General features: G+C 40.7%; 1 protein-coding gene across 1 annotated transcript; it reads right to left on the bottom strand.

Moving 5' to 3' along the window:
• Positions 1-216: 216 nt before the first annotated feature.
• On the bottom strand, positions 217-24,500 carry LOC308303709 (methionine synthase-like). The gene is made up of 33 exons (XM_080748183.1): positions 24,386-24,500; positions 22,769-22,980; positions 20,925-21,014; positions 20,438-20,507; positions 19,787-19,879; positions 19,572-19,678; positions 19,333-19,392; positions 19,123-19,217; positions 18,526-18,626; positions 17,999-18,060; positions 17,504-17,571; positions 17,162-17,241; positions 16,111-16,223; positions 15,893-16,033; positions 15,317-15,502; positions 14,745-14,924; positions 14,211-14,327; positions 13,674-13,814; positions 13,115-13,204; positions 12,751-12,903; positions 11,990-12,097; positions 11,167-11,267; positions 11,013-11,080; positions 10,629-10,749; positions 10,399-10,480; positions 9,710-9,808; positions 9,046-9,121; positions 8,774-8,929; positions 8,023-8,222; positions 5,554-5,754; positions 3,994-4,189; positions 3,462-3,574; positions 217-2,651 (listed from the first exon to the last, which is right to left on the bottom strand). Exons 1-33 carry the CDS (start codon positions 24,420-24,422, stop codon positions 2,562-2,564), a joined length of 3,807 nt encoding a protein of 1,268 aa, XP_080604309.1. The 5' UTR covers positions 24,423-24,500; the 3' UTR covers positions 217-2,561.
• Between the last annotated feature and the right edge of the window lie 2,328 nt (positions 24,501-26,828).

Here is a 26,828-nt window from a genome sequence, read left to right as displayed (position 1 = left end):
GTTTTTGCACTAAAATAACTTTACACAAAAAAATGTTTTACATTGAAAAAAAATGTACTATGGGATAAATGTACAAGATATATTCCAGGTCTGCTTCCTTTGATTCATTCACTCTGCATTCTATGCATGTGGTTATTTACCTTGCTTACTCTAATGTCGCTCTGCTAAATTGTAGTAAAATGCTTTAGTCAAAGGGCTGAGCCATTGCATATTTATTTTAAACAAAACATTTGAGTCATCAGTATAAACAATGTTGATCCCATCATAAATACAAAACATTTAAGAAAGACAATTTGGAAATGCATTACAAAGAAATGTGTGATTAATGACATTTATAGCCCTAAGTAATTTACTGTACATTACATTAGGGGCTTGTGAAATCCATGATTTGTTGTAGCTCATGCGTTGCAGTCAAGTTGGGAGCTTACAGATATATTTTTGCCTTCATTTTTCATGTTTCTTTGAGTATTTGAGCAGTAAGATGTACCACATGAGATGAACCTGAGAATGTGAATACAACTAAATACAACTTGCACTTGAATTTCACAAAATCATGTAACTGAATAAAAGCAGCCATCTACACCTCCCACAAATGTATACACACACACACACACTAAACAAGTGCTCAGCAATGACAAATCAATGAGTGAATGTATCGGACGCATCTCTAGCCAACTTGAACGTTTGATTTTTTAATCTAATATGTTAATCTAATACAGAAAACTATTTACAAACTTCAAAGTAAAAGAAAGATGATTATTTTGTATTTTTTGCTTTTTGTGGGGTTTTTCGTTTGTCTGAGTTTTGCTTTTGTTGTGTTTTGAATGTAAAAATTTTTTTAAAAAAAAAGTAAAAGAAAGATTACTCAATCTACCTTTGCAACGCAATCTGCAAAATTGTTCATAATCAATATGATTTGTATCTTCATACATTTAAAATAGGGCTTACAGTAAGTGTTTAAGAGTTAACGGAAAAGGCCTACCCCCACACTTGTACAGTCAGTTACAGTACCAAAACCAATGAATACATTTATATGACTAGTTTAGTTTTGTGGGCCAACTCTTAACCATTGTACTACTGTACTTTATTGCACAACAATATCTACAAGCTCATAACGCAGTAGCCTGGTAAACCATTGTCTGCTGCACATTGTTTACCAAGCAAACATCACCACATTGCGACACGTAGCGAGCTTGTAGTTCTCCTGTTTTAAGATAATTTGGAATTGCATTTTGTTCTTTGAAAGAAAGATGGAAAGAGAAAACAGCTATGCCACAGTGAATGTGGTTAACATACCAATCTGTGATGATATATCAAACTATTATAAAACATATCAGTCTACATTTCCCAAAAGGAAATGCATTTATTTGATTCAGTCGGACCACAAGCTGGATAAAACATATCCCCACCGGCAAGACATGCATTCGGATGGGGGAGAATCCATACCTCTGTGGGCCCCAGCTAATTGAATCTTTCCCATTCTAACTATTAGGACCATTCAGGGACCGGGTCCTCAGAAAGCCTTTTCTGAGCTGCCAGCACCTTTCTGCCATGCTTTTCTATGGTAAATAGTAAAGACGCACTGTTGGTGTCACTTTCCTATGCAGAGAGGTTGAAGAGAAATGCCCACAATCTTTGAGAAGAGGCGTCTCGTTTAAGTAGAGTTGTAATTTGACACTGGAACCGGAATCGGTTCCATGACTTTTGGAACCGTTTTTACTTTTTACCCCCCAATCCTAGTCCTGTGCATGTGAAGCGCTCTGGATATCTGAAGTGCTCCGTCTGCTGCTGTTAATTGCTCAGACACTCTTCATCTGTCGTTTAAAAAAAATCTCACTCCAGTTGGCAGTAAAAGTCTCATGGTAGGGGTCACTTATTTTAGATTAATAAACCACTAGTCTGCTTTCTGCAACATGCAGAATTCAGTGGCCAGTGAGTACATGTAGTAGTAATAATAGCAGCATAAAAAATAAGATAATATCCTCCAGAATACCTCCTCTAGCAGACACAAGTAAGGCTCTGCGCCTTACATTTGTTCATTGTGAGGCAACCTGATGTAACAGGACAGGTGTGTTCACACACAGTAAACGTAGAACTCCGCTTAGAGCTTAGTGTTTTTCTTTTTTTATAACCATTGAAAATTAAATTTGTCTGTCATCTCTGACAGTTTGTTTTTTCATACAGGCACCAAGACAAGGCGTAGACAGTTTTTTTTTTGCAGTCATGGTAAGATTGTGTCTTTGGCGTCTGGAAGGTTGGAAATGTGATTCTCTCTTGTATTGATGTGCAGTGATGTACTGCTGTTGAGTCAACGTTTGTCCGCCAGAGGTCAGGTCCATTTGTACACTCTCAGAGCACTGAGGACTTTACAGTGTAGATTGGGGTCCAAGGATCTCTGGGCTACTCGGTTACACCCCGCCTTTCCGACATGTCTCCATTCCGACACTAACCCTATCTCTAACCCTTACCCTAAACTTAACCTCTATGGAAGTGTCGCCACTCCGACAATAAGAAGTCAATTTCGGAGTGGCGACATGTCGGAATGGAGAGCGACACCCGGGCTACTCGTCAGCATCATATCCCAGTATGGGCCCCAGCCATTTCTCCACTTCTGACACAGCCATCTCCTTCCGCTCTGCATAATCCTCCACCTAGATGGAGGAGAACAGAATAGAGCGACATGAGTTGTAGGTGGAGACCAGACAAGAAGCATGACGACAGATAGACATTAGAGATAAGGGTTCCTGTCCATTCACCTTGAGTAATGGACAAAATTTCATATCAATGTTGGGTGGAAAACATGTAGTACAAAAGTACAAAGCAGTTACTTTTCAAGAAATATACGTAGTTACTATTTAGTCAAGTTCTTGTTATTTTTCTTGGTTAAAGGACCACTTTGTTTTTTTTACAACAAGGGTTCATATTTTAAATAGTAATTGTGTGAGTTAAAATGTTTTCATTTACTGCCTTATATCGTTTTAGCGATTTTAAGGATTTTGATTTTGATATGTACAAGTGGCTAAATGTCTTTTTAGACACAATAGGCCCATTCCCAAGACGCACTGCAATCTTTCACGGGCAGATGTGACTTGGTAGTGTTACTGTAAATAGCAAAAAATAAAAAAATAAACGTCTTATTTTGTCTCTGTCTTTATTTAGCCACCGTACGCATGCCCCCACCCACTCGCTATAATCGCGAAAACGATAGAAAGGGGGTAAATGAAAACATTTTAACATTCACCCTTGTTGTAAAAAAAATGTTGAGCTTTAAATATTTACAAAATCCACAAACAGCTTTAACCATTTTCAACCTGGTGTCCCAATATTGGTCATATTGTCTATATGTGTGTGACAAGTATAAAACAGGGCATTAATTTCAATGCAATGTGGAGATACAAGGTTTCTGCCTGACAGCGATATGTTACGTCACTAAAGTAAGTCATGAGGAGTTGTTCAGTGACCTGTTCTTTAGTGATCTTTCCCACAGCGAAATAGGTGGACTGGGGGTTGGAGAAATAGAGTCCAGAGACTGAAGCAGCTGGAGTCATGGCAAGAGACTCTGTCAAACTAATACCTGAAGGAACACACACACAAATCATAAGGCATCAGAGCAGCATAATACAGCAGACGTTTAAAAAAAAAAGATCACATCAGTAACAAAAATATTCTCTACTTGGAATATTCCTGTTGCCGTCATAATTTGATTCAAAGAAGCCAAATAAAAATCCATGAACTTGTACCAAAAAGCAATTAAAATGTAGTGTAAGTGGTACTGTATGTGTACAGAAATAAGGAAAAGGTGTAATTAATGTATAAAACTAATTGGTTTTAATAATAGGACAAGCGTTTAAAAAGATCACCATTTCCATTTGACAAAGGACACAGACGGCTAGAGAATATCTTGGGGAAAGACATTTTGATGAGCTGAAATACAGCTTTTTAGGAAATAGGCCGTCAGCACTCAATCTTTAAAGTGAAAGGCTGTGTACCTACCCGTCTTTTCATTTATGCTGGCTAGGTCCCACATGGTAGTCTTTTCCATGTGGTCAGGCTGGCTGGGGTAGCCTGCAGCGGGCCTGATGCCCTGGTAGCGGATTTTGTGGAGGTCTGCGGCTTCTAGAAGTCCCTCCTCTGTGCTGTAGCCCCAAAGATCCCTACGAACGCGGACGTGGAGCTCCTCTGCAAAGGCCTGGAGAGAAACAGATTGAGAAGGCCAATGGGTGACAAACATGTGGAATCGGAGTGGGACTAAGGGTTGTTCAAGAAAGCCATCAATCTAGAACATCAATCTAAACTAAATCAAGGTAGATTGATTGCTTTGTGAAATGTGGATGTTTGCTTAGTAAAATAAATTGAATCGTGGATCTCAGGAATGCACATGGGAACAGTGTGGCTCCAGTTTGTATCTCAGACCTAATGTGGCAAACTTGTCTTCTATGACATAACTGTAGCCATGTTTCCATAAACGTATTCGAATTAGGGAAGCGAATTATCAGAAATACGCATTAAGACAAAGCGAATTTAGCATGTTTCCATTTGCGGGTGTCATTCGAATTAGCAACGGTCGCAAGAGTTGATCGGGCTGATTTTTTTTCAGACCGAACCTGAGCACTGCACCGTCTGCACGTCTGACTGCTGTGACTCGGTCGCTGTCTAGTAGTGGGAAGAAGGGGGTTATCAGTCATCATCATGGCCCCAAATAACTTTTAAATATATTACAATTGGCAACGAGTCTCTTACGAAATTGGCAAGAGTTCCTCTCAATACATAAAGCTACCGGTTCACCGGGAAAACCGCGGTCGCGTCGCTACACAGTGCTGCTCATCCTGCAAGTTTCAGCGTCCTCTGGAAGGTCAGGTGGCCGATCTGCAAACTCACAACGCGGCGCGGAGACGTGGATGCGAGCTGCTCTGAGCTTGTAGATTGGGCACTACAGGCACGCAACACCGTGGGATGAGGAAGGGTTCGCCACCGATGGCTTGAGGTGAAAACGGGAGGAATTTACACACGGTCCGTGTCACTCCGTGTGTAACAAACAACTGGTTTGTTTTGTGGGCTAACGCTATACCATGGACGTAAAGCGGCAGGGGAAATGGACCTAGAACGTCATAATCTATTCGCATTTATTGTCTGACCCGTTTCCATTCACTTATGCGCATTTAGTTTATTCGATAAAGGCTCAAAATCATCCTCCTCCAAGCGGATAACTTTTTTTGCGGATAATGAAAGTTTATTCGCATTTTGAAGTGTTTCCATAAAAACATTTTGCGAATAAGCCGTTAATGCGCAAAAAGTGGCTTTATGGAAACGCCACTTGTGACTCCAAATTTAGGCAAGGTTTCAGCCCGATCTGAGCCCTGTGGACTTCCATTACAAAATCATTTATTGTCTACTTGGAGAGTCCCACCCCCTTGGGGTATTTTCTGTCACTGTACATTTGCACATATTTGACAATTGTCCTATATCATGGACAGTGTCTGAGACTGGAGATAGCTTTAAGTGTATGTGTTGTGTATCAGTGTTGTGTGAATGTGACCATAACGTGGTCCATACCTCAGCCAAACGGTCAGCAAGGGCTTTGACCATAATGCCGTTGTAGTCATCTCCCTGGGCTTCAAACGTCTTGCTTATCGCCTCGGCTCCGAAAATGCCCACAGCGAAAACACCTATATAGTCTGACACGCCGCTGTCTCTGGGAGCCACAAAATCAGACAGACACATGTAGGGTTCCGAGCTGGCACTGTCCTTTTCTGCCTGCAACACACACACACACACACACACACACACACACACACACACACACACACACACACACACACACACACACACACACACACACACACACACACACACACACACACACACACACACACACACACACACACACACACACACACACACACACACACACACACACACACACACACACACACACACACACACACACACACACACACACACACACACACACACACACACACACACACACACACACACACACACACACACCTTTCATTATAGGCAAACATTTTCAAAAAATTTCAAGGATTCCAAAAACATCAACGTTTTTCAAAAATAGCTAACCTACTTGATCATCTATTTTCGCTATTCGTCGTATACAGGGATTAATAGTGTGCATATAATCAGGTTCACTGATGTCAGACCTTCAGTTTCATTAGGATACCAAAACTAGGGAAGTCGCGATTATTATTAATTTGCGATTATTTTTCATATTTGCGATTATCGTCAATTATCCATTTGAATTAAAAAGATCTTCTGTGAAACGTAATTTAATTCTGTTCTATCATCATGTGTATTTTTATATGGATATGGGGGAATCAAAAATAAAATAAACTCGACCCTTGGTTGAAATCAACAGAAATGTAACAAAGTTCTATGTTTTACTCGCTCGCAATCATCGTGTTGCGAGCCGCAAGGGGCACACACAGCTGCAACCACACGCAGTAGCAGGCAGCAGCACGCACACGCAGCAGCAGCAGCCACACTGTTGTTAATGTTTTTCTTGTGTCGTCGTCGTCAGGTTGTCTTGGTCGGATGCGCTAGCATAGAGGCTAGGATAACTAGTTTGTGTCATGGAGGATGAAAGTTTGTTTCCAAAGCCACGTACCACCGCACCGCTGTGGTACGAGCGGTTTTAATTCCAACAATAAAGGAGAGCCCAGTCCAGTAACGTGGAGGAAGCGATCTGTACACTTTGCCATAAAAAGAAGCCAGTCAGACGTGCTGCTAATACAACAAATCTACAGATCCACCGCCCACACCAATACGCAGAACTGGGAAAAACGGCAATGGCAAGTCCAACAGGCAGTAGCTGGTCTAGCCCGTCAACGCGACGCGTTCTGATCTTGTAGATCTTCTATTTTCAGAGTGCAACTGGGTCGATCTCTTTTCCACTAGTCCCATCCTAACATTTTAGTCTTTCTTTTTTTTTTTTTCCATTTATGTTTTATTGTATTTTTCATATAAATCACAAAAACAAAGCAAACATAATCATAAAATAAAAAAATAAACACTTATAGAAATACACACACATCCAAGGGGGAGGTATCTGCCACTCTACACATTAGTTACTCTCTATACATATAGCACATTCATTTCAAAATGCACGGTCCGCTATGGGGCGAACTCAAACCACATCTCTTAACAGGAGGTCAAAATATACATAGAATAAATGTCATATAAAAGAAAAAATTAAATCAGGCCTTATATTAGCGACATGAGTAAGCCATTTAGACCAGTTGTCGATGAAAATCTCCCCTTGACCCCTAAAGTTAAATGTGATTCTCTCCATAATATATATATTATAGATTAAATCAATCCATTCATCTATAGTTGGTATAACATTAGTGAGCCATTTTTTTGTTATGGCCTTTTTAGATGCTACTAATAGTACCCTTAGCAAATATTGATCCTGCTTTGAACAGTGAAGTTCTTCTATATCAGCTAGGTACAAGGTTTTGAAATCAAATTCAATTGTAACTCTGAAAACTGCTTCCAGGACACTGTGAACACTTCTCCAAAATGGAACCACAGAAGGGCAACCCCAGAAAATATGAAAATGGTTCGCCAACGTCTCTCCACATGATCTCCAGCAGTCAGTCTGAATAGAGTATTTGCTTTTCTGTGCTGGAGTACAGAAGAAACGAGACACATTTTTCCAGCTGAATTCTCTCCATGTGGGAGACATTTTAGTCTTTCTTGATGTTCAAAAAGCAATTAAATTGCTCTTTTCCTTCATTAAGGAGTACAGTATGTGGATTATCAAAGCTTATAGCCTACTATAATAGTGGTATAGGTACATAATGAAGGGGGAAAAATAGACAATATATTCGTCAATCGCGATTATTTTGTATGACGATTAACTCATGGGATGCCAGATGGCAAATAAAAGAAAAAAGAATTATAATCAAAAAACATCCTATGAGTTAATCGTCTAACCAAAACATGTAATAACATCCCTGCCCTTAAAAAATGTGTCTCTTAGGCTTTATATAACCTCACCTGTTGCCGTAGGCCATAGAACGTGGCTATGGGCTCAGTGTCACCGTGTGGCGCTACATCATTAGCATAAACATGTATGTCGTCGCCGGCACTCTGAGCAGGCCAGAACCCCACCAAGCCCCGCCCCTGGAGACCACGGCTGTCAATCAAACAGTTGAGCAGCCGCTGTGCATCGTCAAACACTTTCCTGGCCTCCGCACCTGCATCATTCAAAAGAAAGACTTTCCATCATAATGATTTCTTGGATTATTAACTGCATATGGGTTTTTATTTTAGTATGTAAAGAATGGGTTCTATCATCTACAGCAGGGTTTAAATTAAACGTTTCTAAGGATAGCTATGGAGCGTCCGATTACACCTTGAAATCTGTCGGGCTGTAAACAAATTTTACATCACATTAATAAAAACGCTGGCAAAACATATCAAAGTTAACATTAATCAACTGCCCTTCAACCCTGAAATAAACCTGCACCACATTTTACCCAAGGAGAGACTGATTTTCTCTATTTATAGCCACTAAAGACAGAAATAAATGTTCCCGATCTACTACTCTAAGAGAGTGTTAAGGTATGTTCACGCTAGATTACAACTCGCTTATTATTGGAGAATCAACGATATATGAAAAGGTCTGTCTTTAACATAAATGTACTTGTTCAAATTATATACAAAATGTCTCCTCAAAATACAACTTAAGTCATTTAAAAAGGGCATGGTGAGCAACAAAACCAGGGATAAAATACTTTCCACATACCCACGGTCTTGTCCTTGAAAATCTTGGGGTATCCTCTGTTTGGGTACTTTCCCCTCAGCTGCCAGACGTCAAAGAATGGCTTCCAGTCGATGAAGTCCACCAGACTACGCAGGTCGTATGACTTGAACACATGGGTACCCAGGAACTGAGGACGCACTAAAATAGAGAGACGCACACATAAACTGTAATATCCTGAGTGTTAAAGCTGCAATATGTAAGATTTTTTTTCTTTTCTTCCCAGACCCAGGAGACATTTAGGAAAAAACATTTACCTGGTCTGGGTAGTGAGAGCCAGTCTATATGCAGACCCTTCTCTCTGGCCTGGGACAGAGACAGGTACCGACGATCCTGAAAGGGACAAAAGGGGAAGAAGTTATGAGAATGGTACTACGGTTTCTATGCTACTTTACCTCACATCATCATACTAATAACTAATCTGACAACACTAGACACCCTTTGTCAAGTCCCGCCCGTGGTCCTGCCACTCTTCTGGCCTAATGTGGTACTACTCCTTTGCTTGTTTGGACAAAAATCCAAAATCCAAAAAACTTGGTTAGTTAAACTTGGTTAGTTACTGTGCATAATGTGGATTTTTCTGGATTTTCAAAACCAATCAGAAGGCTGACAACTGTTCAAGTACAGCCCTCATATATATTCATGCACACTTACATGTCAGATGTAATGCTCTCTGATCTCTTCATATTCTTTATACACTTCATCTAACCACCTTAAATAAGATTTATCAGTGATGTCACAACTCAGTGTCATCAGGCAGACATGCTTCAGACTCAAGGGGCACTTGAACCGTGCTATTGTCATCTTAAGGTGCAGTTATAAATACGTTATAAATATATTAAACCTTCTTGGCAGCTTCATTCTAGGTCTGTCATAAGGAGTGAGCTGCCATAAGAGTGAGCTGCCAGAAACCTTCTATACCTTTAGTGAATCATAGTGCTCATGTCTGATGTCTTCATACTCTTCAGTCACCTCCTCAAAGTACTCGTCCCTCAAGTTCTCATCCAGGAGCTGGGAGCACTGGTACATACATAGAGCAGTGGTAAGGAACAGACAGAGAGACAATGGTCAGTAGCAGAACTGCAGTACAGTGGTTAACACAGAGACATAAGAGAGCAGATCATGCTATCAATATATATATATCTCCTGTGTGATATATATATATATATATATATCCCCTGTGTGAATATATCAGTATACTCCCATTATTACAAATAGCTGTGCAACATTATTCCTACATACTAACCCAAATAGGCCCAAATGAAGTCTCTAGCTAAATGTGGGTACATTGTGTATGTGGCCAGTTTATGAACAAAACTAAGAACTAAAACGAGAGGACTTCCGCGAGGGGATGACAGCCTAAAACAGAAGCTCTCCAACTATTATTGCTAAATAAGCCTTCTTTGAAAGCCTGGTTGATCAAAAAAGTTATTTAAAAAATAAAGATTTTTTAAATAACTAAAACGAACTATTTAAAAACTGTGCACTGTTTATGGTCATGTGGATCTGAAACCAACTCATAGGTGATGGAAACAAGCCCAATGAGTTATATTATTATATTTTTTCTTTTTAAATGTGATGACTTGTAGTGTGCCGCTCAATCAGCTTACCACCACTACACTTCTGGAGGCATCCAGAACGTGAACTGCAGGAGAACTGTAGCGAGGGGCAATCTTCACCGCTGTGTGGGTCCTACACAACACCAAAAACAATACAACACAAACACTGTAAGTACTGTATGAAAACCATTATATGACAAGTTGCAAGTATATATATTCATGACTGAATGTACATGAGTGTATGTGTGAATGTAAGTACTGTATGTGTATTACAGACTTACTTGGATGTGGTAGCTCCCCCTATAAGCAGTGGAGTCTTCACGCCAAGTCTCTCCATCTCTTTGGCTACGTAGATCATCTCCTCCAGAGAGGGGGTGATGAGGCCAGAGAGACCAATAATGTCTGGAGGAACACGTCACATGACCACAGAGAACCACTCCTTAGCCAAGACTACCTTTCCCAGACCATTTCTAATGGCCGTGAGTGATGCTCACAACACTTCATGGTGCGACATGTTGTGAGCTTGCAGACTGACTATTTTAAGTCGGTGTTGAGCAACACTGTCATACAACGACATACAAATCAAGTTTTGCCGCAGAACTAGGAGACAAATTCAAAGCCTTTATTGAAAAATTCAAAAAATGTAAAAGATTGTAGGAACTTACCGGCTTTGTGCTCTATGGCTGCTCTCAGTATCTTATCACACGGTACCATCACACCCAGATCTATTACTCTGAAAGACATGGAACACCCAGATCTATCACTCTGAAAGACGTGGAACATCCAGATCTTTCACTCTGACAGACTTAAGTCCTTTACCTGAAGTTGTTGCAGCCCAGTACCACGCCTACGATGTTCTTTCCGATGTCGTGGACGTCTCCTTTCACTGTCGCCAAGACAATGGTGCCCCGGTATGGATCCTGTAGCAGGCGTACAGAACGTGAAGTTGAACATAAAGTAAACACAAGTGTCACTTGCTGAGATTTTAGTAATTACCATCTAGGCCAGTTGTAGTCAACAGGCGGCCTGTGGGCTAGAAGCCCAGAACTGGCCCGCCAGCGATAACATCTGGCTCGACAAATTATTTTGCAAATCATTTACAATAGCTGACTGACAGTCCAGGTAGGATATGGACAGCAATATATTTGAATTGATAATCGGGTAGGATGAACAAATAGTTCCATTTCCTTTCTTTGAATGTTATGTTTTCACTGTCAACTTTCCTCTTGAGACTTTTGGATGAAAAACACATGCCTTAAATAATACATTGTTTCTCTCCGTTCTATGAGACCCTGAACCATAAAAGAGCTCTTGGTCAAAAAGGAGTATCTGTCTCCAGATAAAATATTATTTTGAAACATTTTAAAGAGCCAAAATGATTACATTAGCATTTCTGTGTGCTCCTGTAACATTTGATTCCACATGCTTTTCTATCAATTATTATACCTAACTTATTATTATTTTATATAAGGTTGTTTGTTGTAAGTTCCAGGTCCTAAATTAGCCATTGATTGTATTCTGGCCCACCATCTTTGAAAAAGTTTGGCCCGAGATCAGACTTACTTGCTGACCCCTGATCTAGGCTCTAGATCATAGACTATCAGCATATTCCATTTGGATCAGTAACTCGCTGCTGACTAACCATTTCCTCTATCGTCCCTGATGCCAACATCATCTGTTTTCTCTCCTTCTCCATGAAGGGGATCAGATAGCCCACCGCCTTCTTCATCACACGAGCCGACTTGATCACCTGCAAAGACACACATATACTACAATACTACAGTACATAATGCATATACAGTACATAACACAAGTAGTGCAATGCACATTCATAATGCATGAAACATTATTATTAGGGGTTAGAGAAAACACATTCATGCACTAATGTGAGTTTTTTTTCCTCTGTCCTGTTTGCAGCTGTTTCAGAATCATTTCAGGCTTTGGAAAATAACAGGTAATCTGAAATGTTGTCAGAAAATTGGACTGGATCGTTTACTATGCAACTTTGTAAGGAAACCGGACACAGATGTGTACTACACACACACACAGAGACACCTTTAACCCCATGTGGTTGATCTCTATTCTGGGATTGTGTACAACTTGAGTGTATAGGGATGTGACAATAAGCGATATTATCGTTTATCGTTTTGATAAAAACACTCATGGTAATCGTATTGTGGAGATGTAATTTATCGTGAAATCGTCCTCCGTCATGCACTGGGATCAATTCACCTTTTATTTGCAGTGGGCTTGTAGATCGGCAGTTTTTTGGCAAACGTTCCGCCCCAGAATAATAGGATGTTGCTGATATTTTGATTATCGCGATAATATCGTAAATCGTGATTTCTTTGGTCACAATAATTGTGACATTTTCATATGGTTCCATTCCTATGAGTGCGTTACCTGTGGGAGGAACATCTTGCCAGTTCCAAACAGATCTCCAACCACCTTCATGCCGTTCATCAGCGGACCCTCGATGATGTGGAGGGGCCGCGGGTAGCGCTCCACCTGAGATCGACACTCTTCTGTATCCGCCACCACGTACTTCTCTATACCCTGAACATACACAAGTAGATGAGGACAGGAAGTGAGGCTCAATGGATAGCTGTGTGTGGGTCCATCCCTCCATTTGGTCCCAAACAACATCTTGGAAAAATATTGTCTGGACTGGGAGTGGAGTGTTGAATATATTATTTGGTAAATCAAACTTTCTTATTAACATAATGTTTGTTGAGATAGCTCTATAATCACAGATGACAGATCTTACTTTGACGAGAGCATACTCCAGTCTCTCTTCTGCTGTTCCCTCTCTCCACTCATCTGTCTGAACCACCTTCTTCCCTCCTTTGGCATGGTTCTGTAGACAACAGTCTTTTGAGTTACAAAGGATTCGGTGGTTTCAGCACATGTCCCCATTTTGGACTTAAGTTGTTGATCAAGAGATGTTGTTGATCAACAAGCTCACAAAGCATCACAATGCAGATAGTTTCACTATTTGCTGCATAATGAAATATATATAAGGCAGTGGTTGAAATCTTTCAAGTGTGCAAGTGACTATTTGATCTATGAATATTCGTAACAACAGATGTAGAGTATTTTACAACCGAGTGTGCGTGTGTGTGTGGTCATCGATGTGTAGATCTATGTGTAGCACTTATCTGCACACATGTTGCATCTCAATTTGTGTGTTGCATGAGCAATCCATGTGTATTATACTGTATCATGTTTACAGTATGTCTAGGTAGAAGCATCTCTGTGTATACAAGTGTGTGTGTTTTGTGTGTGTGTGTGTGTGTGTGTGTGTGTGTGTGTGTGTGTGTGTGTACCTGTGCGTAGGCCAGCAGTTTCTCGGTAGCGTCATCATCTCTGTTCCAGATGAGGTTCTCACACATGAGCAGCAGTTCTTTATCGATGTCGTCATACACAGGTAGATTGCCCGCATTCACTATGCCCATGTCCATGCCATCCTGGGGGCAAAGGCGAGAGGGCAAGAGCATAACTTGTCAACCTTTAAGGTTTGGAACTAATAGATTGTATCCCTTTAGTTTTTTCCCTGTTTGCAATTTGTCCAGCTAATAAAACGTATTTGAATTTGAGAAAGAGATACACAGAGAGAGAGAGTGTGAGAGAGCTTGCATACACCATGCTCCAGGTGTATGCCTTCCTTCCTTCAAAAGTAGCATTGTTTGAAGGTTGCCTTTCTCCATTAGTGTATGTTTGGCTCCAGCTCTGATTCTAGCACTTTAGCACCATGCCCAACCCACTATTATACAGAGAAAACCATGTATGGTGGTGGCTGTACTTGGGTCTGCATGTGTGTTGGTGGTGTGTGTACCAGTGTATGCGTGTGATAGTGCGTCTACCTTGATGGCGTGGTATAAAAATGCTCCGTGCATGGCTTCTCTGATGGCCTCCATCCCTCTGAAGGAGAATGACAGGTTGGACAGACCGCCACTTACTCTGGCTCCCGGTAAGGTCTCCTACACACACACACACACACACACACACACACGCATGCACATACACACACAATTATACATGAGACACAAGCATGCCACAGAACCAAGGCCACCAATACATTCATTGATTTTCCCTAACGTCTGCTGACAACAGTGGGGGACACAGCATGGGCAGGCAGTGCAATGAGTTTACAGCTATCAACTGGCAGCTGGCATAAAAATAAAATCTACAGTATGTGGATCACATTCTTTTCCATTTCTCTGTACAGTTGAGTTTGTTATTCTATCTCGCTAAAATATTTAAAACTTGGTACAGAGGACTACCATGCAGCCTTTGTCATCCAATCATGATATGGATACATAATCTATCATTAATCAAACGCCTACAAAACACACATGGCTCAATAGGAGTGTGTAATGTGTATGTGTGCACACTACCTTAATAAGCCTGGTGGCACGGATGAAGTTGATGGCATAATCACTGTGTTCTTCCATGCCTGTGCCGATGGTGAGGATGTTGGGGTCAAAGATGATGTCGTTGGGGTCAAATCCCACTTTGTCCACCAGCAGGTTGTAGGCTCGAGTGCAGATCTGGACCTTTTGTTCTGTGTCTGTTGCCTGCAGAATATTGGAAAAAGAAGAGAGCTTGTGTGTGCACTATTGTTTGTGAAAGTTTCATGACAATGCGTGCGCCCAATCGCCCATTACATTTTGAGCTATATTGTGGGCAAGTGGACATTTTGGCATACAGATGGCACTTGAGTAAATGCTATACTAAGCATATGTCAAGAGCCCATCCCCTGAGTCTGTAGCGTGAGGCGGCTTGATATACAAATATGTTCCAGGGCCATGATGTAAATGTACACCCTGTAGACATGACGCTAGTTATTCTGCACCGCTTCCAGTCAGAGCTTCCATGAACCTGGTGCGCATTGTGCACACATCCATCTGTGTGTGTGCGTGCGTGCGCATGCGTGCGTGCGTGAGTGTGTGTGCGTGCGGCTACTGACCTGTCCCTCTTCGTCAAAGGCCATGACCACCACAGCAGCCCCGTAGCGCCTCACAGTTTTAGCTCTGTCCAGGAACTCCTCTTCACCTTCCTTCAGGCTGATGCTGTTGACAATACACTTCCCCTGGCAGCACTGCAGCCCCGCCTCGATCACAGAGAAGTTGGAGGAGTCGATGCACAGAGGAACCTGGAGAGGAGTCCACGACAAGACACGAGAGCCATTATTCAATTTGATTAATCAAATAATCACTGTTTTTTTTTCCTCCAGCGAATTAACCCAAGCCCAATTTTATACTAAACATTTGAAAATAGCTGAATAGCTACTAGCTCAGAACTCGCCAACGCGACACTTTGTGATCTTGTAGTTCGGATATTTTCACAACATTTATTATTTAGTAGTGTCATGTCATGCCAAAAAGAAAAAAAAAATGGATCCATTATGATTTGATTATATTAAATTATGGAGTATTTGTATAATTGATTCAATAGCTGTTGCACCCCTGAACTCAATTGTCTAATAATATTCCAAAGAAGAGAAATCCAATAAAACGTTCCCACAACAGGTCAAATGTCTCACCTTGGCTATGTCAGGTTCAGAGCCGATGTAGTTACAAAAGCGAGCCATGGCGGTGGGACCCTCCAGCATCCCCTCATCCATGTTAATGTCTAGAACCTGGGCTCCCATCTCCACCTGGGCCTTAGCTATGCTCAATGCATCCTGGAGAGGAGAGGACATTAGCTAATCTCTGTTTTGGGCTACACAAAAACATTCAAACAACAGAAAATCTGACTCACTTCGTAGTTGCCTGCCATTATCAGTTTGGCGAACTTCCGCGACCCCGCCACGTTACAGCGCTCTCCGATGTTGACGAAGTTAGTGTAGGGCCCGATCCTGAACGGCTCCAGCCCTAATAACCAGGGAGTTTAAATTAGGTTATTGTAGGCACCTATGCTGAACAGGTTTTAAGGAAGGTTTTTGTATCTGCTTCAGTGTGTGACTCGGACTTAACACAGACGTTGCGGTACCACAACGTGAAGTGCGTTCAAAATTAAAAAAAGAGGCTTGCGGCGCGACAGTGCGGAAGAACATTTCTCACTTCTCCCCAACTTCTACATCAAGCTGTTATTAGAGTGTCCACCGTTACGTGGGTCGCACACGTGCACGCTACCACGCACCGTGTACACTGCAGCAACCTCCATACTGTTAGCTACCAGTGTTGGTCCACAAGGACGCATGGGTGTGACTGTGAGTGTAAAACATTTGCCACTTCTCCCGACTCCCACATCAAGCTGTTATTAGTGTGTCTTTTAACTGTTGAGATAGCCTATATTAAGTACAAAGTTACTATCCATTGCTGACGCTCATGTCTTTGAACGGATATGGAATAACTATGTAGAAGCAAAGCAAGCACAGTTGCCAACAGCTGCAACTCAGAATCTTGCTAATCAATGAGGAGGACAACACCAAATGCACCCACATTACTTTTTTATTAATCATAAATACACTATTGGTAGTGATGCTACTTTCATTTCAAAGTATGATGTACTGTTATTCCATTTTTACTGATCATCTATATTCACAATAGCAAAGCAATCCTTCTACACATTTATCAACACCGTCTGTCTCAATACATTGTACTCCCTCCATGGGTTAACCTAATCTACAATTGCAGGTCTGCTCCTTACATTTTGCTGGGTTCTCCTACATTTCTTAGGATGCTGCTACATATTCTCATGCAAGCAAATTAGTTTCCATCCCTCCTATAATGTGCACACCCCATAACACACACTCTGCACATCATTCCGCAGCACATCTTTGAAGTTAAATGAAAACTCAGGATTATACCTGCGAGCAGCATGTAGTCCCGAAAGATGTCAGCAGGGGGCACTCTAGGCTGGCACTGCTTGACTGCCTCAGCCAAGGCCCTGGAAAGTCAAAGAGAGAGATAGAGAGAACAAAATCATAAGTTTAAAAATGTGTTTTCAAAGTGCATTTAAAAAACAGTGATATAAATAGAAAATGTATATTAATTAAGTACATTTATAAAACGTGTGTGAACTTGGACAAAGCCTATTGTAAGTTCTCTCCCTATGCCATTCAAGAATGCACATGAGGACCATGTATAATAACAAAGACAGTAATTGCAATAATACAGTACAGGCAAATAATAAATAAGGCTATAATGACCTGATGTGAGCTGGTGTGGTTCCACAGCAGCCTCCTACTATATTCACAAGACCATCCATTGCAAACTCCTACAGATTGAGATAAACAGGGAAATTAACACAAATCTGCCCAACAGTTGCTCCAGAACAGTGTCAACTAGGTTTCAGCGTACAGGAAGGTTATCAAATTAAATAAAAGTGAGAGTGCCCCATATTAGCACAAATTTGTCAACAACTGCCAATAATAGAAAAGTATCGATAGTGGGATCAATTAGGAATTGGATCGATAATAAGCAGGTTCGATAAAAAAAATCGATGAAAAAGGAACAATCCCCATCCCTGTTGATGACTAATGAAAGCAAAGGCCAATACAGATGCACATTATCTGACAGAGGTGAAATAATGTCTATGTTGACACTGTTTTTGTTTTCACCAATATCTGTACGTGTGTGTGTGTGTGTGTGTGTGTGTGTGTGTGCGTGCGTGCGTGTGTGTATTCCATGCTCCATATACATACCTTCAGATGAGAAGCCGTCACATCTGGAGTCTCGTCATACTCTCCAAACGTGTTTGGGAGGCCTAAGACAAAACATAACCCGGGAATCTCATTACCAGGCAAGTACTTATTCCAAGCCAAGTTTTACTTTTATTAATTGTTCAGGGGCAGTGCACATTGATGCTATGGCAAATAGATGCCACGCCCAGCCGAGGTTTACATTCTGCAAATATGGTAGCCGAACGTCTTCCTTCATAAAGTAGTCTGGTTCTAATAGCATCATCACTACGGCTTTGGCTTCAGCCAATCCAATCACATGTCCCACGAGTATACACACTTAAGACAGTGTCTGCGACAACAATCAGTAGGTACATGACATCCATTGCCAGACCTGTCGGAATTTCCATAATTATTGTCGCTGACATGTTGCACAACACGTTGTCACGCAGACATAAATTAACCATTTAAGTCCTATTTCCATAAAAAAACATGCATTAAGCTTATCAGGCTAACACCAGGCATTAGGCCTAAACTATGAGTGGGTTTACCTGCATTAGGATAACAGATAATGAGAGCTGTGGTGCTCTTCCCTATGGCCTCTATAAAGGGCCTCATCTCTGTGGCCCCCAGTGCACAGTTCAGACCAATACTGAAACAAAGACATACAGTTATGATCAATACCAAACTGTTACTGCTCTCATTTATCAATACACTGAAGCAGATACAAAAACCTTTGGTAACAGATGCACAATATTAGGTGGAAAAATGTACAACAGAATGCTTAACTTTACATTAAAAGACTACCAGTAAAATGCATTTGAGGCACAGAATACAGGGGAAGTATGGACCTTTAGTGGGCATGGGAAAAACTATTTGAAAAAACAGTTTAGTACAGTCTAAATATTATCTATTGAAATGCACCATGTCAATATTGTGACATCAAACGTGAATCAGAATTACCACAATCACATGCCCTGTGTTTTATTAACAAAAAAAGTGCAACAGAGCTGTGTCAGCGTAAACTGTTAAACTAGTCAAAATAGTGTTCATGTATGGGATATACCATACCGAATCTACCGATCACACCTGCTAAATATGTAGATTATACTAATAATAATGTCAAAATGTAACATAATGATCCTCACCATAGTGGCTTAGCGTGGGATACACTGACCACAAAAGCCTCTCCTGTCTGCCCCGAAAGAGTACGTCCACTCCTGTCCACAATAGTTCCTGAGATCTGGAGGAACAGATCAACAAGCGATCACAATGAGCAATCACAAACCTTCACACGACTATTTAGAACTGATTTATTCTAGATACGGTATATTGCATATAAATAACAGTGTACATACAAATATTGGTCTTGGCTCGTAGTTCTTTTCAAAAAGCGTGCTGATGGCAAACAAGGCTGCCTGTAAAATAAAACCAAGGACAAACGAGATTCATATATTGATAAAACTCATTATGGATGTTGAACATTCAATTAAAGTCCTTTTTAGGCTTGTGCCCACTGCCCATAGATGACCACAACTCCATGCTTCATCTATAGACACATTTGGGTGGGATAAAGCAGTCAGGTGAGAGAGATTACCTTAGCATTGGCAGTGTCAAAGATGGTCTCCACTAATAGAATGTCTGCTCCTCCGTCTAATAAGCCTCTGGCTTGCTCTGTGTATGCCTCTGCCAGCTCATTGAACGCTGGGGACGACACACCCAAACATGTTACAAAATACTCTATACGTTACCACTTATTAATGTGGATTCTGTATTAAAAACATTTTTTTGGGGAAAAAAACATTCTCTTACTGATGTTCCTGAAGTCGGGTCTATCCACAGAGGGCGACACCGAAAGAGTTTTGTTGGTGGGACCCAATGCTCCCGCCACGTAACGTTTACAACCTAGTGGTGATGAAACAGGTCACATGTGTTACAGATAGAGGGAAATCCCCAGACCAGACGGAGAGGAAACCCCCTGACATGTCACCATTTCTTTGCCTGGGAATTATCCATCAATCCAGAGAACTGTCTGTCTATACTCAGAGAACTGTGGCATTGACCCATGTTATCATTAGAGCTATTCATAAGAGCTGTCCTGTCTAGTGCAGGGTTTCCTGCAGCACTTTATTGGCCAGGGGGGCCCCCTGGCCTAAAATCTGTCCCCCCTGGCCAAGAGACAAGAGTCAACCTCTCCTTTTATGTTGAGGGCAAAAATAAGAATTAGTCTAAAATAAGGGAATTAATTTAGTTGTGTTTTCCGTCATCATGGGCACATTTATGTGTTTTTTATAGGGCAAAATTAAGAATTAATATTACAAATTAAGTGAATTAATTACTTGAATAATTAATTAATTAACTATCAAAAAATTGAATCCCCCCTGGTCAAGACTTTTTCCTGCAGGAAACCCTGTAGTGTCTGTCTTTGCAAACCAACCACCACAGCCCCCAAACCCAGCTCACCTGTCTTTTTGCTGACATCATCGGCTGCTTGCCTGGCAATTTCTGCTGATGTTCGGTTGAGGCGATAAGCCTGCAAGTCACAGTCAGATACAGCGCAATTCAAAAACAGACAATTACTTACAGAAATACAGAAAACATTTGCAGTTGAAATTGTAATATTTTTGTATTGCCAGCCAACACAGGTCTATGTACAAGTCCTTGCCATTTTCATACATGGCAATAAACTAAAATGTATCTTAAAATAAGCAATGCAAAAGCTCGTTGTCGCATGGGGTCTGAATAATTGATGAGATTTTGATGATCTTTACCTACTAATGGGAAGATATTGATGATTTCAAAAAGATATTGATGAAGTCAAAACTCAAAGCAGTCGCAAATGTATGAATGTCTTAAGAGCAGCTGTGGTTTGTGACTGATGGAGTAAGCTTCTGCAAAACTTCCCTTCAGTGATTGATTGGTGATTGATATTTGTTATGACAGTTCTTACCATGTGCTCCAGTCCATAGTCAGCCTGCGCAATGCTGGTGCTACTAAATGTGTTAGTCTCTATAATGTCTGCACCAGCAAGCAGGTATTCCTGTGGACAAGCACAGAGAAATGCACATTAGTGTGTCCGTTTCATGATTTGTGTCAGCACCGTCTATTTTAAAACAAACACACACTGATGTGATAAATGCTTTCTGTCGCTATAATTCAGGGGTGGGCAATTATATTTTCCATGGGGCCACATGATCAACAGAAAATATTGTGCAGGGCCGGGCCAAAAAGCAGCGCTCCCCGCAAGATGTGCTCCCCGCAAACTAAACACACAGCTTTACCTCCGACCTACATTTTTTGTTGAAAACCCAGCATTTGGCATCGACTTTTCTTTTTTTTGCCACTAAAGGCTAAAGGGCAGGTCGTCTTGACTTGTGACCAGTCTGACCACCTGCTTGTTATTGAGACAACAATCCAGTGATCACACACACGTGCTGATGTACACATTGCCATATGTAGGTGAATAAAATACGTCAAAATAAAAGAAATGCAGCTTTAGTCCATGCATGAGGTAAAATTAGAAAATGTGTTTATTTTGTAATTTGCCATTAACCCTACAAGGGCCAGTCAGAGTGAACCAAAGGGCCGCATACGGCCCCCGGGCCGCACAATGCCCAGGTCTGCGTATAATTATATCCCCTATTAGTAAGGGATTTCATACCCAAATAAATGCACAACTCAAATGAATTTCCACACAGTTGTCATGTCTGTCTGTATCACTGAGTGTCAACTGCACAGCACAATGGATTTCACACAAGATTATTCACACTGCACTAGTCCTATTCAAAATGGGGCATTCGCTCCCCCTAAAAGTACAACACACACTTTTCGCTATCTTGCTGTCTCTGTTGTTCTCATTCAACAACCAGATAGTCCTAAACAGACAGACAGAAATGAAGATTTGCTGTGTGGAAAATCCTTGAAATGCAAAGAGGCCTTTCAATCGCCTCATACATTTCTTTGGTATCCTGTGGCAAGATGCAATGCTGTATGTAGATCACCACTAAGCCCTATACACATTTTCATACAACAAATAGTGAACATCTAATGTATTTTTTACTTTTTAAACATTTAATCGAAAGCAACTGTGGACAGAGAGAAAGTAATACAGAGTAGAGGAATGACATTCAGTAAATTGTCTGGCCTGGAATCCTATCAGGGACTCGTTGATCAGGGCACGCACGTGCTATGCTATGCTCTCTAACAACATCATGGCCATTGGGATGCCCGGGCCCATGTGATCAAAGTGATCCAATCCTTGGATGACTGCTGTCAGTATTATATGTCAGAGAGGTTTACTTGTGAGATAAATATAGCTTGGTTAAGTTAGCTTGTATATAACACACTCAAGACACAACAAGTAGGCCAAGAGTTGTCCTGAGATCCCCGAGTAGTATATTTGACACTGAATGGAAAATTCCAATCCCAGTGCACAAGAAGTCAATGTAAATGACAGATTGTCGCCCCCCCACCCGACCCCACCCACATAAGGGCAACTTAAGATATTTACATAATAGTCTATCTGTATCTAGACAATAATATCAGCTTTCAACTGTCCACTGATACCTTTGGTTTGGTGAGGGGCGAAACCGTTTTTGTTATTTTCGGACCAGACGGCGGGGTTTTCCGGTTTTGCCAAGGAGATACGGAGGAAGACGAACATAGCGTTAGGGAGAACTCCACTAATGCTATGGACCAAAGCTAGTGCCTTGCATGGTTTCCTCCACCGTCTGTGTATGAATGGATGAATGTAATGCACATTGTAAAGCGCCTTGGATAAACTGCACCATTTACCTTGTGTATCTGGTAAATGATATCCGGCTGGGTGATGCTCAGCACGTCATTGTTTCCCTTCAGCAGGTGAAGGTGGTCTTTGAACTCTTTCCCCCTAAAGTGCTCCTCTTCCAGTCTGTGCTGCTGGATCATAGTCCCCATGCCTCCATCCAGGACCATGATCCTTTTCTGGAGCACCGAGCGCAGCTCTACCTCCAGGGGACACCGCATTCCTGGGGAGATAATAACATTTAAAGATCAATGTAAATATCACTGTAAATATCTTCTATTTCTTTTTATTTTCCCTTTCTTTTTTTCTTCTTTATGACTGCTTTTTTCCCCTTTTGTTATTGATGATATGCTATGCAAAGTACTCAATGTTACATGTACTGTATATGAGATACATAAAGTGATTCCTGTGTAAATAAATATGTCGAAAAGCTTACTAGGATCCTCCTTTTAGTTGACCTTGTACTGTCATGAAACTGTACCTTTTCCTATGCAACCTTCTAATAAATTCTTCAATCAATCAATGACATGACGGGTGGTAATGGTACAATGTTTTATTGAAAGTGTCCTGCAAAAACCTTAAATCAATGTTGTTGCTTTTCATTTAACCAAACATATTACAGACGTTATTGACTGCTTACTTTCTTTATCCTGAAGACTTTTGACTTTCCAGAAAGGGACGTTGTTTGTTATTTTTGCAGCTCACAAATTCAACGTATCGGTCATTACATTGCTATATGATGCAATGGTATGTGGTATCTTGAAAACGAAATTTAAGTTTAAAGCATATTTTTTATTTATGCATGATTAGTCTGTTGATGCCAGTTTAGTGATACAGAGTGAGTTGGGGTATGGTGAAATTGAGTAAAGAATACCCAGTCAAATGCCAAACATTTCACTATCACTCAATATAACAGAGCTATATGTAAGTGTTGACGTTATGTCAATGGCTGCACTTAGGGTATTCAATAGCTCTGATCCATAGCGTTAGAACTCTATATACCAGAGCTACTCTACCTGTCCAATCCATCCCTACACGTACTGTTGCTAAAGAAGAATACACGTGTCTAGTGGTTTTACCTCTAGGATTTATGTCCTCATATGTTTAATGCTTTGATATCTAGACCTTTCATAGGTTCATAGGTCTAGACATAGACCTATGAATGTCCAATACCTTTACTTCTACTCAAGCTTGTAGATCTGCCATTTTCAAAAGTTTTCTACATTTAAAAAAGTGTTTAATGTGAGATTCTGCATGAGTACTTTTACTTTTAAGTACATTTTGAAACAATACTTTTGTTCACTCTAGGGACTTCTGCTTCTAACAGTATTTCTGCATTGTAGTATTGATACTTTTTCCACCACTGGCTGTGTGTCTGCTGTAGCCATAAATTATAACTACCAGGAGATATGTCGCTAATATTCGGACGTTGTGAGAGACACAACGTCCGACATATTAGCGACATATCTCCTGGTAGTTATAATTTATGGCTATGTCTGCTGCATGGGTGAGCAGCAACATGGTCAGATTGACAGTGACAGTCAGGACTTGCATAAGTAAACAAAAGCTGAAAGTAGAAAGCTAACAGGCTACTAGAGGCTAATGACAGTTCTGAGTTATTTCTTTACCTGTTTCTGATGAGTATTCGTGGGCTGTTGGGGCCATTTGGTGTAGAAGTATCCGTCTGCGTGTCCAAGTTGACTTCACGTCAACTCTGTTCCAGTTTCTGAGGACCAACCTTATCCAGTTTGGAAGAGAAATGTTTTAACTTTCATGAGAACTTTTCCACCGGCATCATGATGCGTCCTACGAGTGCCCAAAGTGCGCATGCGCAGCGGTTGATTGAATGAACGGTCACTGGTAACGTGACTGGTGCGCGCCCAATCATGGGTGGGTGCCGGGTGGGAGCTGAGTGGTGGTGCCAACGGGTGCCAAACGTGACTGCTACCCTCACGTTTTTATCACGGTGCATATTTCCATACCACCTGTCCTATCCATTCTGCTTCTTCTTCTGCGATTAACCTTTTTCATTTGAAATGTCACAATGAATGCATACATAGATGTCATGTATTTCATCAAGTCTGACAGACAGTGAGACAGGCAATAGATTGGCATGTCAGATTAGATAAAATAGTAGGCTACAAATAGGCTACATCTAGTCTTGACTCTTGATCCAATATATGCATTGATTGATTGATTGATCCAATTGATTGTTTGAATACTTTATTAGAAGTTTGCTGATTGATTGATTGATTGATTGATTGATTGATTGATTGATTGATTGATTGATTGATTGATTGAACACTTTATTGGAAGTTTGCATAGGATACAGAACAATTCAGATACAAGGTCTACTAAGGATTTAGACCACAAGAAAGTGAAATGGCTTGTTTGCATTGGGGTCCTTTTGTACTAAATTCTTGCATTATATGCCATGGACCCCATAGTGTGTGTGTGTGTGTGTGTGTGTGTGTGTGTGTGTGTGTGTGTGTGTGTGTGTGTGTGTGTGTGTGTGTGTGTGTGTGTGTGTGTGTGTGTGTGTGCGTGCGCGCGCGCGTGCGCGTGCATGTACGTGTGTCTACCAGTCACTTGCCCAGAAGTAGACTATTTAATTTTCTCTGGAACCCCAATCTACACAATGAAATGTGTATTTAGTTCCATTTGTAGGCCTACACACTATAATCATTTAGCTGGGGACCAGCTTGGAAACCCCTCACGACGACCACATTTTAAAAAAACTGTGTTTTATTGTGAAGATGTTCAAATGTCTTAAATATTTCAAATACTGTATCTCTGATAACATGCTTAATAAGGCACTATGTTGTGTAGCCTATCCCCATCCTTCAATTAAAGCTATTGACCTATATCCATTTTTCTTATGCTGGCTTATTAAAAATACATTTAGGTCAGTAGGGTAGGCCTGGGCATTTGCACCACAAATGCAGTCATCTCCTTCCTTCCATAGTGGTTTACATTGCACAGATTATGCATGCACCTGCTAAATATTAGTCGCGTTTAGCCAGACGACAGGATAGTATTTCAGACGGAAAGTCCATTTCCAGAATAGTGACAATAAGATTCCTGCTCCTTTCCTAACGCATCTATGATTTATGGTTCATTGAGATTGTTTTTTTTTATTTTTTATTATTATTATTTATTATATATATATATATATATATATTTTACCTTTTATTGTTTATTATTATTATTTGTTCTAGTTTTCTTGTATGATCAAAGACAAAGTAAAACAACTTTCCGTTTTGCTGTTAATGTTTTTCAGTGATTACTACAGGGTGAAATACTAGACCAGCTTTTCAACTTTATGTTTTAGAATTTAAAGTTGTTTCCAGTGATAGCATACTGTAGACTACAGATCTCATTGTAGTCAGATGTGTTATGTGTTTTGTTATTGTAAAGTGTTTTGGTATTGTAACTAATTCAAATTAGATATGTGTTGTCACATTAACAAGGTTCACAAAAACAATCTTCAATTTAATATGTTAATTGTTTTATGATTCCTAGAAAGTGGAAATCAAAATTAGTTTGTGGCACCATTCATTTCAAATAATAATGCAACTTGATTCTGAATATTTACTTGTGCAACTTGAGAATGTGAGCGTGAGAGAAAGAAATAGAAATACATTCATAATTAGGCCAGTGGAAACCATGGTACTGTAAATGCAGACCTCAGTCAAATACATGAAATGCAATATTTGTTATCTCTGCCAGGAGATCATGTGTCAACCCTGTTTGTGTGCGTGTCTGTGACATGTGTGTGCATGTGTGATAACTGGTAAGGCCTGGTAAGGTCAGCCGATCAGCTTCCTATTTGTTGTGCACGGCACACTGACAGTGGGCAACGACCCAGATTTTTATTGTAGAGCAATCATTCCTCCAAGCTGTGGGATACAAGGCTATGACATGCAGGCTATGGACCAGCAATAGCCAAATGGGCACCTGGTACCTGGCACTGTAAATATATATCTTTGTATATATGTTACAGTTTTTTTTGAGGCACCAGTGAGATTGGGACCGGAGCGGTAGTTTTAGTTCACAGTCCCCGGAAGAAGC

Source organism: Nannobrachium achirus (assembly GCF_963921795.1).
Source record: "Nannobrachium achirus genome assembly, chromosome: 18".
Lineage (NCBI taxonomy): Eukaryota > Metazoa > Chordata > Actinopteri > Myctophiformes > Myctophidae > Nannobrachium > Nannobrachium achirus.
Note: the sequence above shows the minus strand (reverse complement) of the source record. Positions and strands in the feature narration are given on the sequence as shown.

Excerpts from the sequence above, each read along its gene's own strand:
- LOC308303709 (XM_080748183.1), bottom strand. The coding sequence starts at position 24,422 with ATGGCCCCAACAGCCCACGAATACTCATCAGAAACAG. Across the intron at positions 9,122-9,709 it reads AGCACTATGATTCACTAAAG|GATCGTCGGTACCTGTCTCT; the intron begins GTATAGAAGGTT and ends TGTCCCTTTCAG. Across the intron at positions 5,755-8,022 it reads TCTATGGCCTACGGCAACAG|GCAGAAAAGGACAGTGCCAG; the intron begins GTGAGGTTATAT and ends TGTGTGTTGCAG.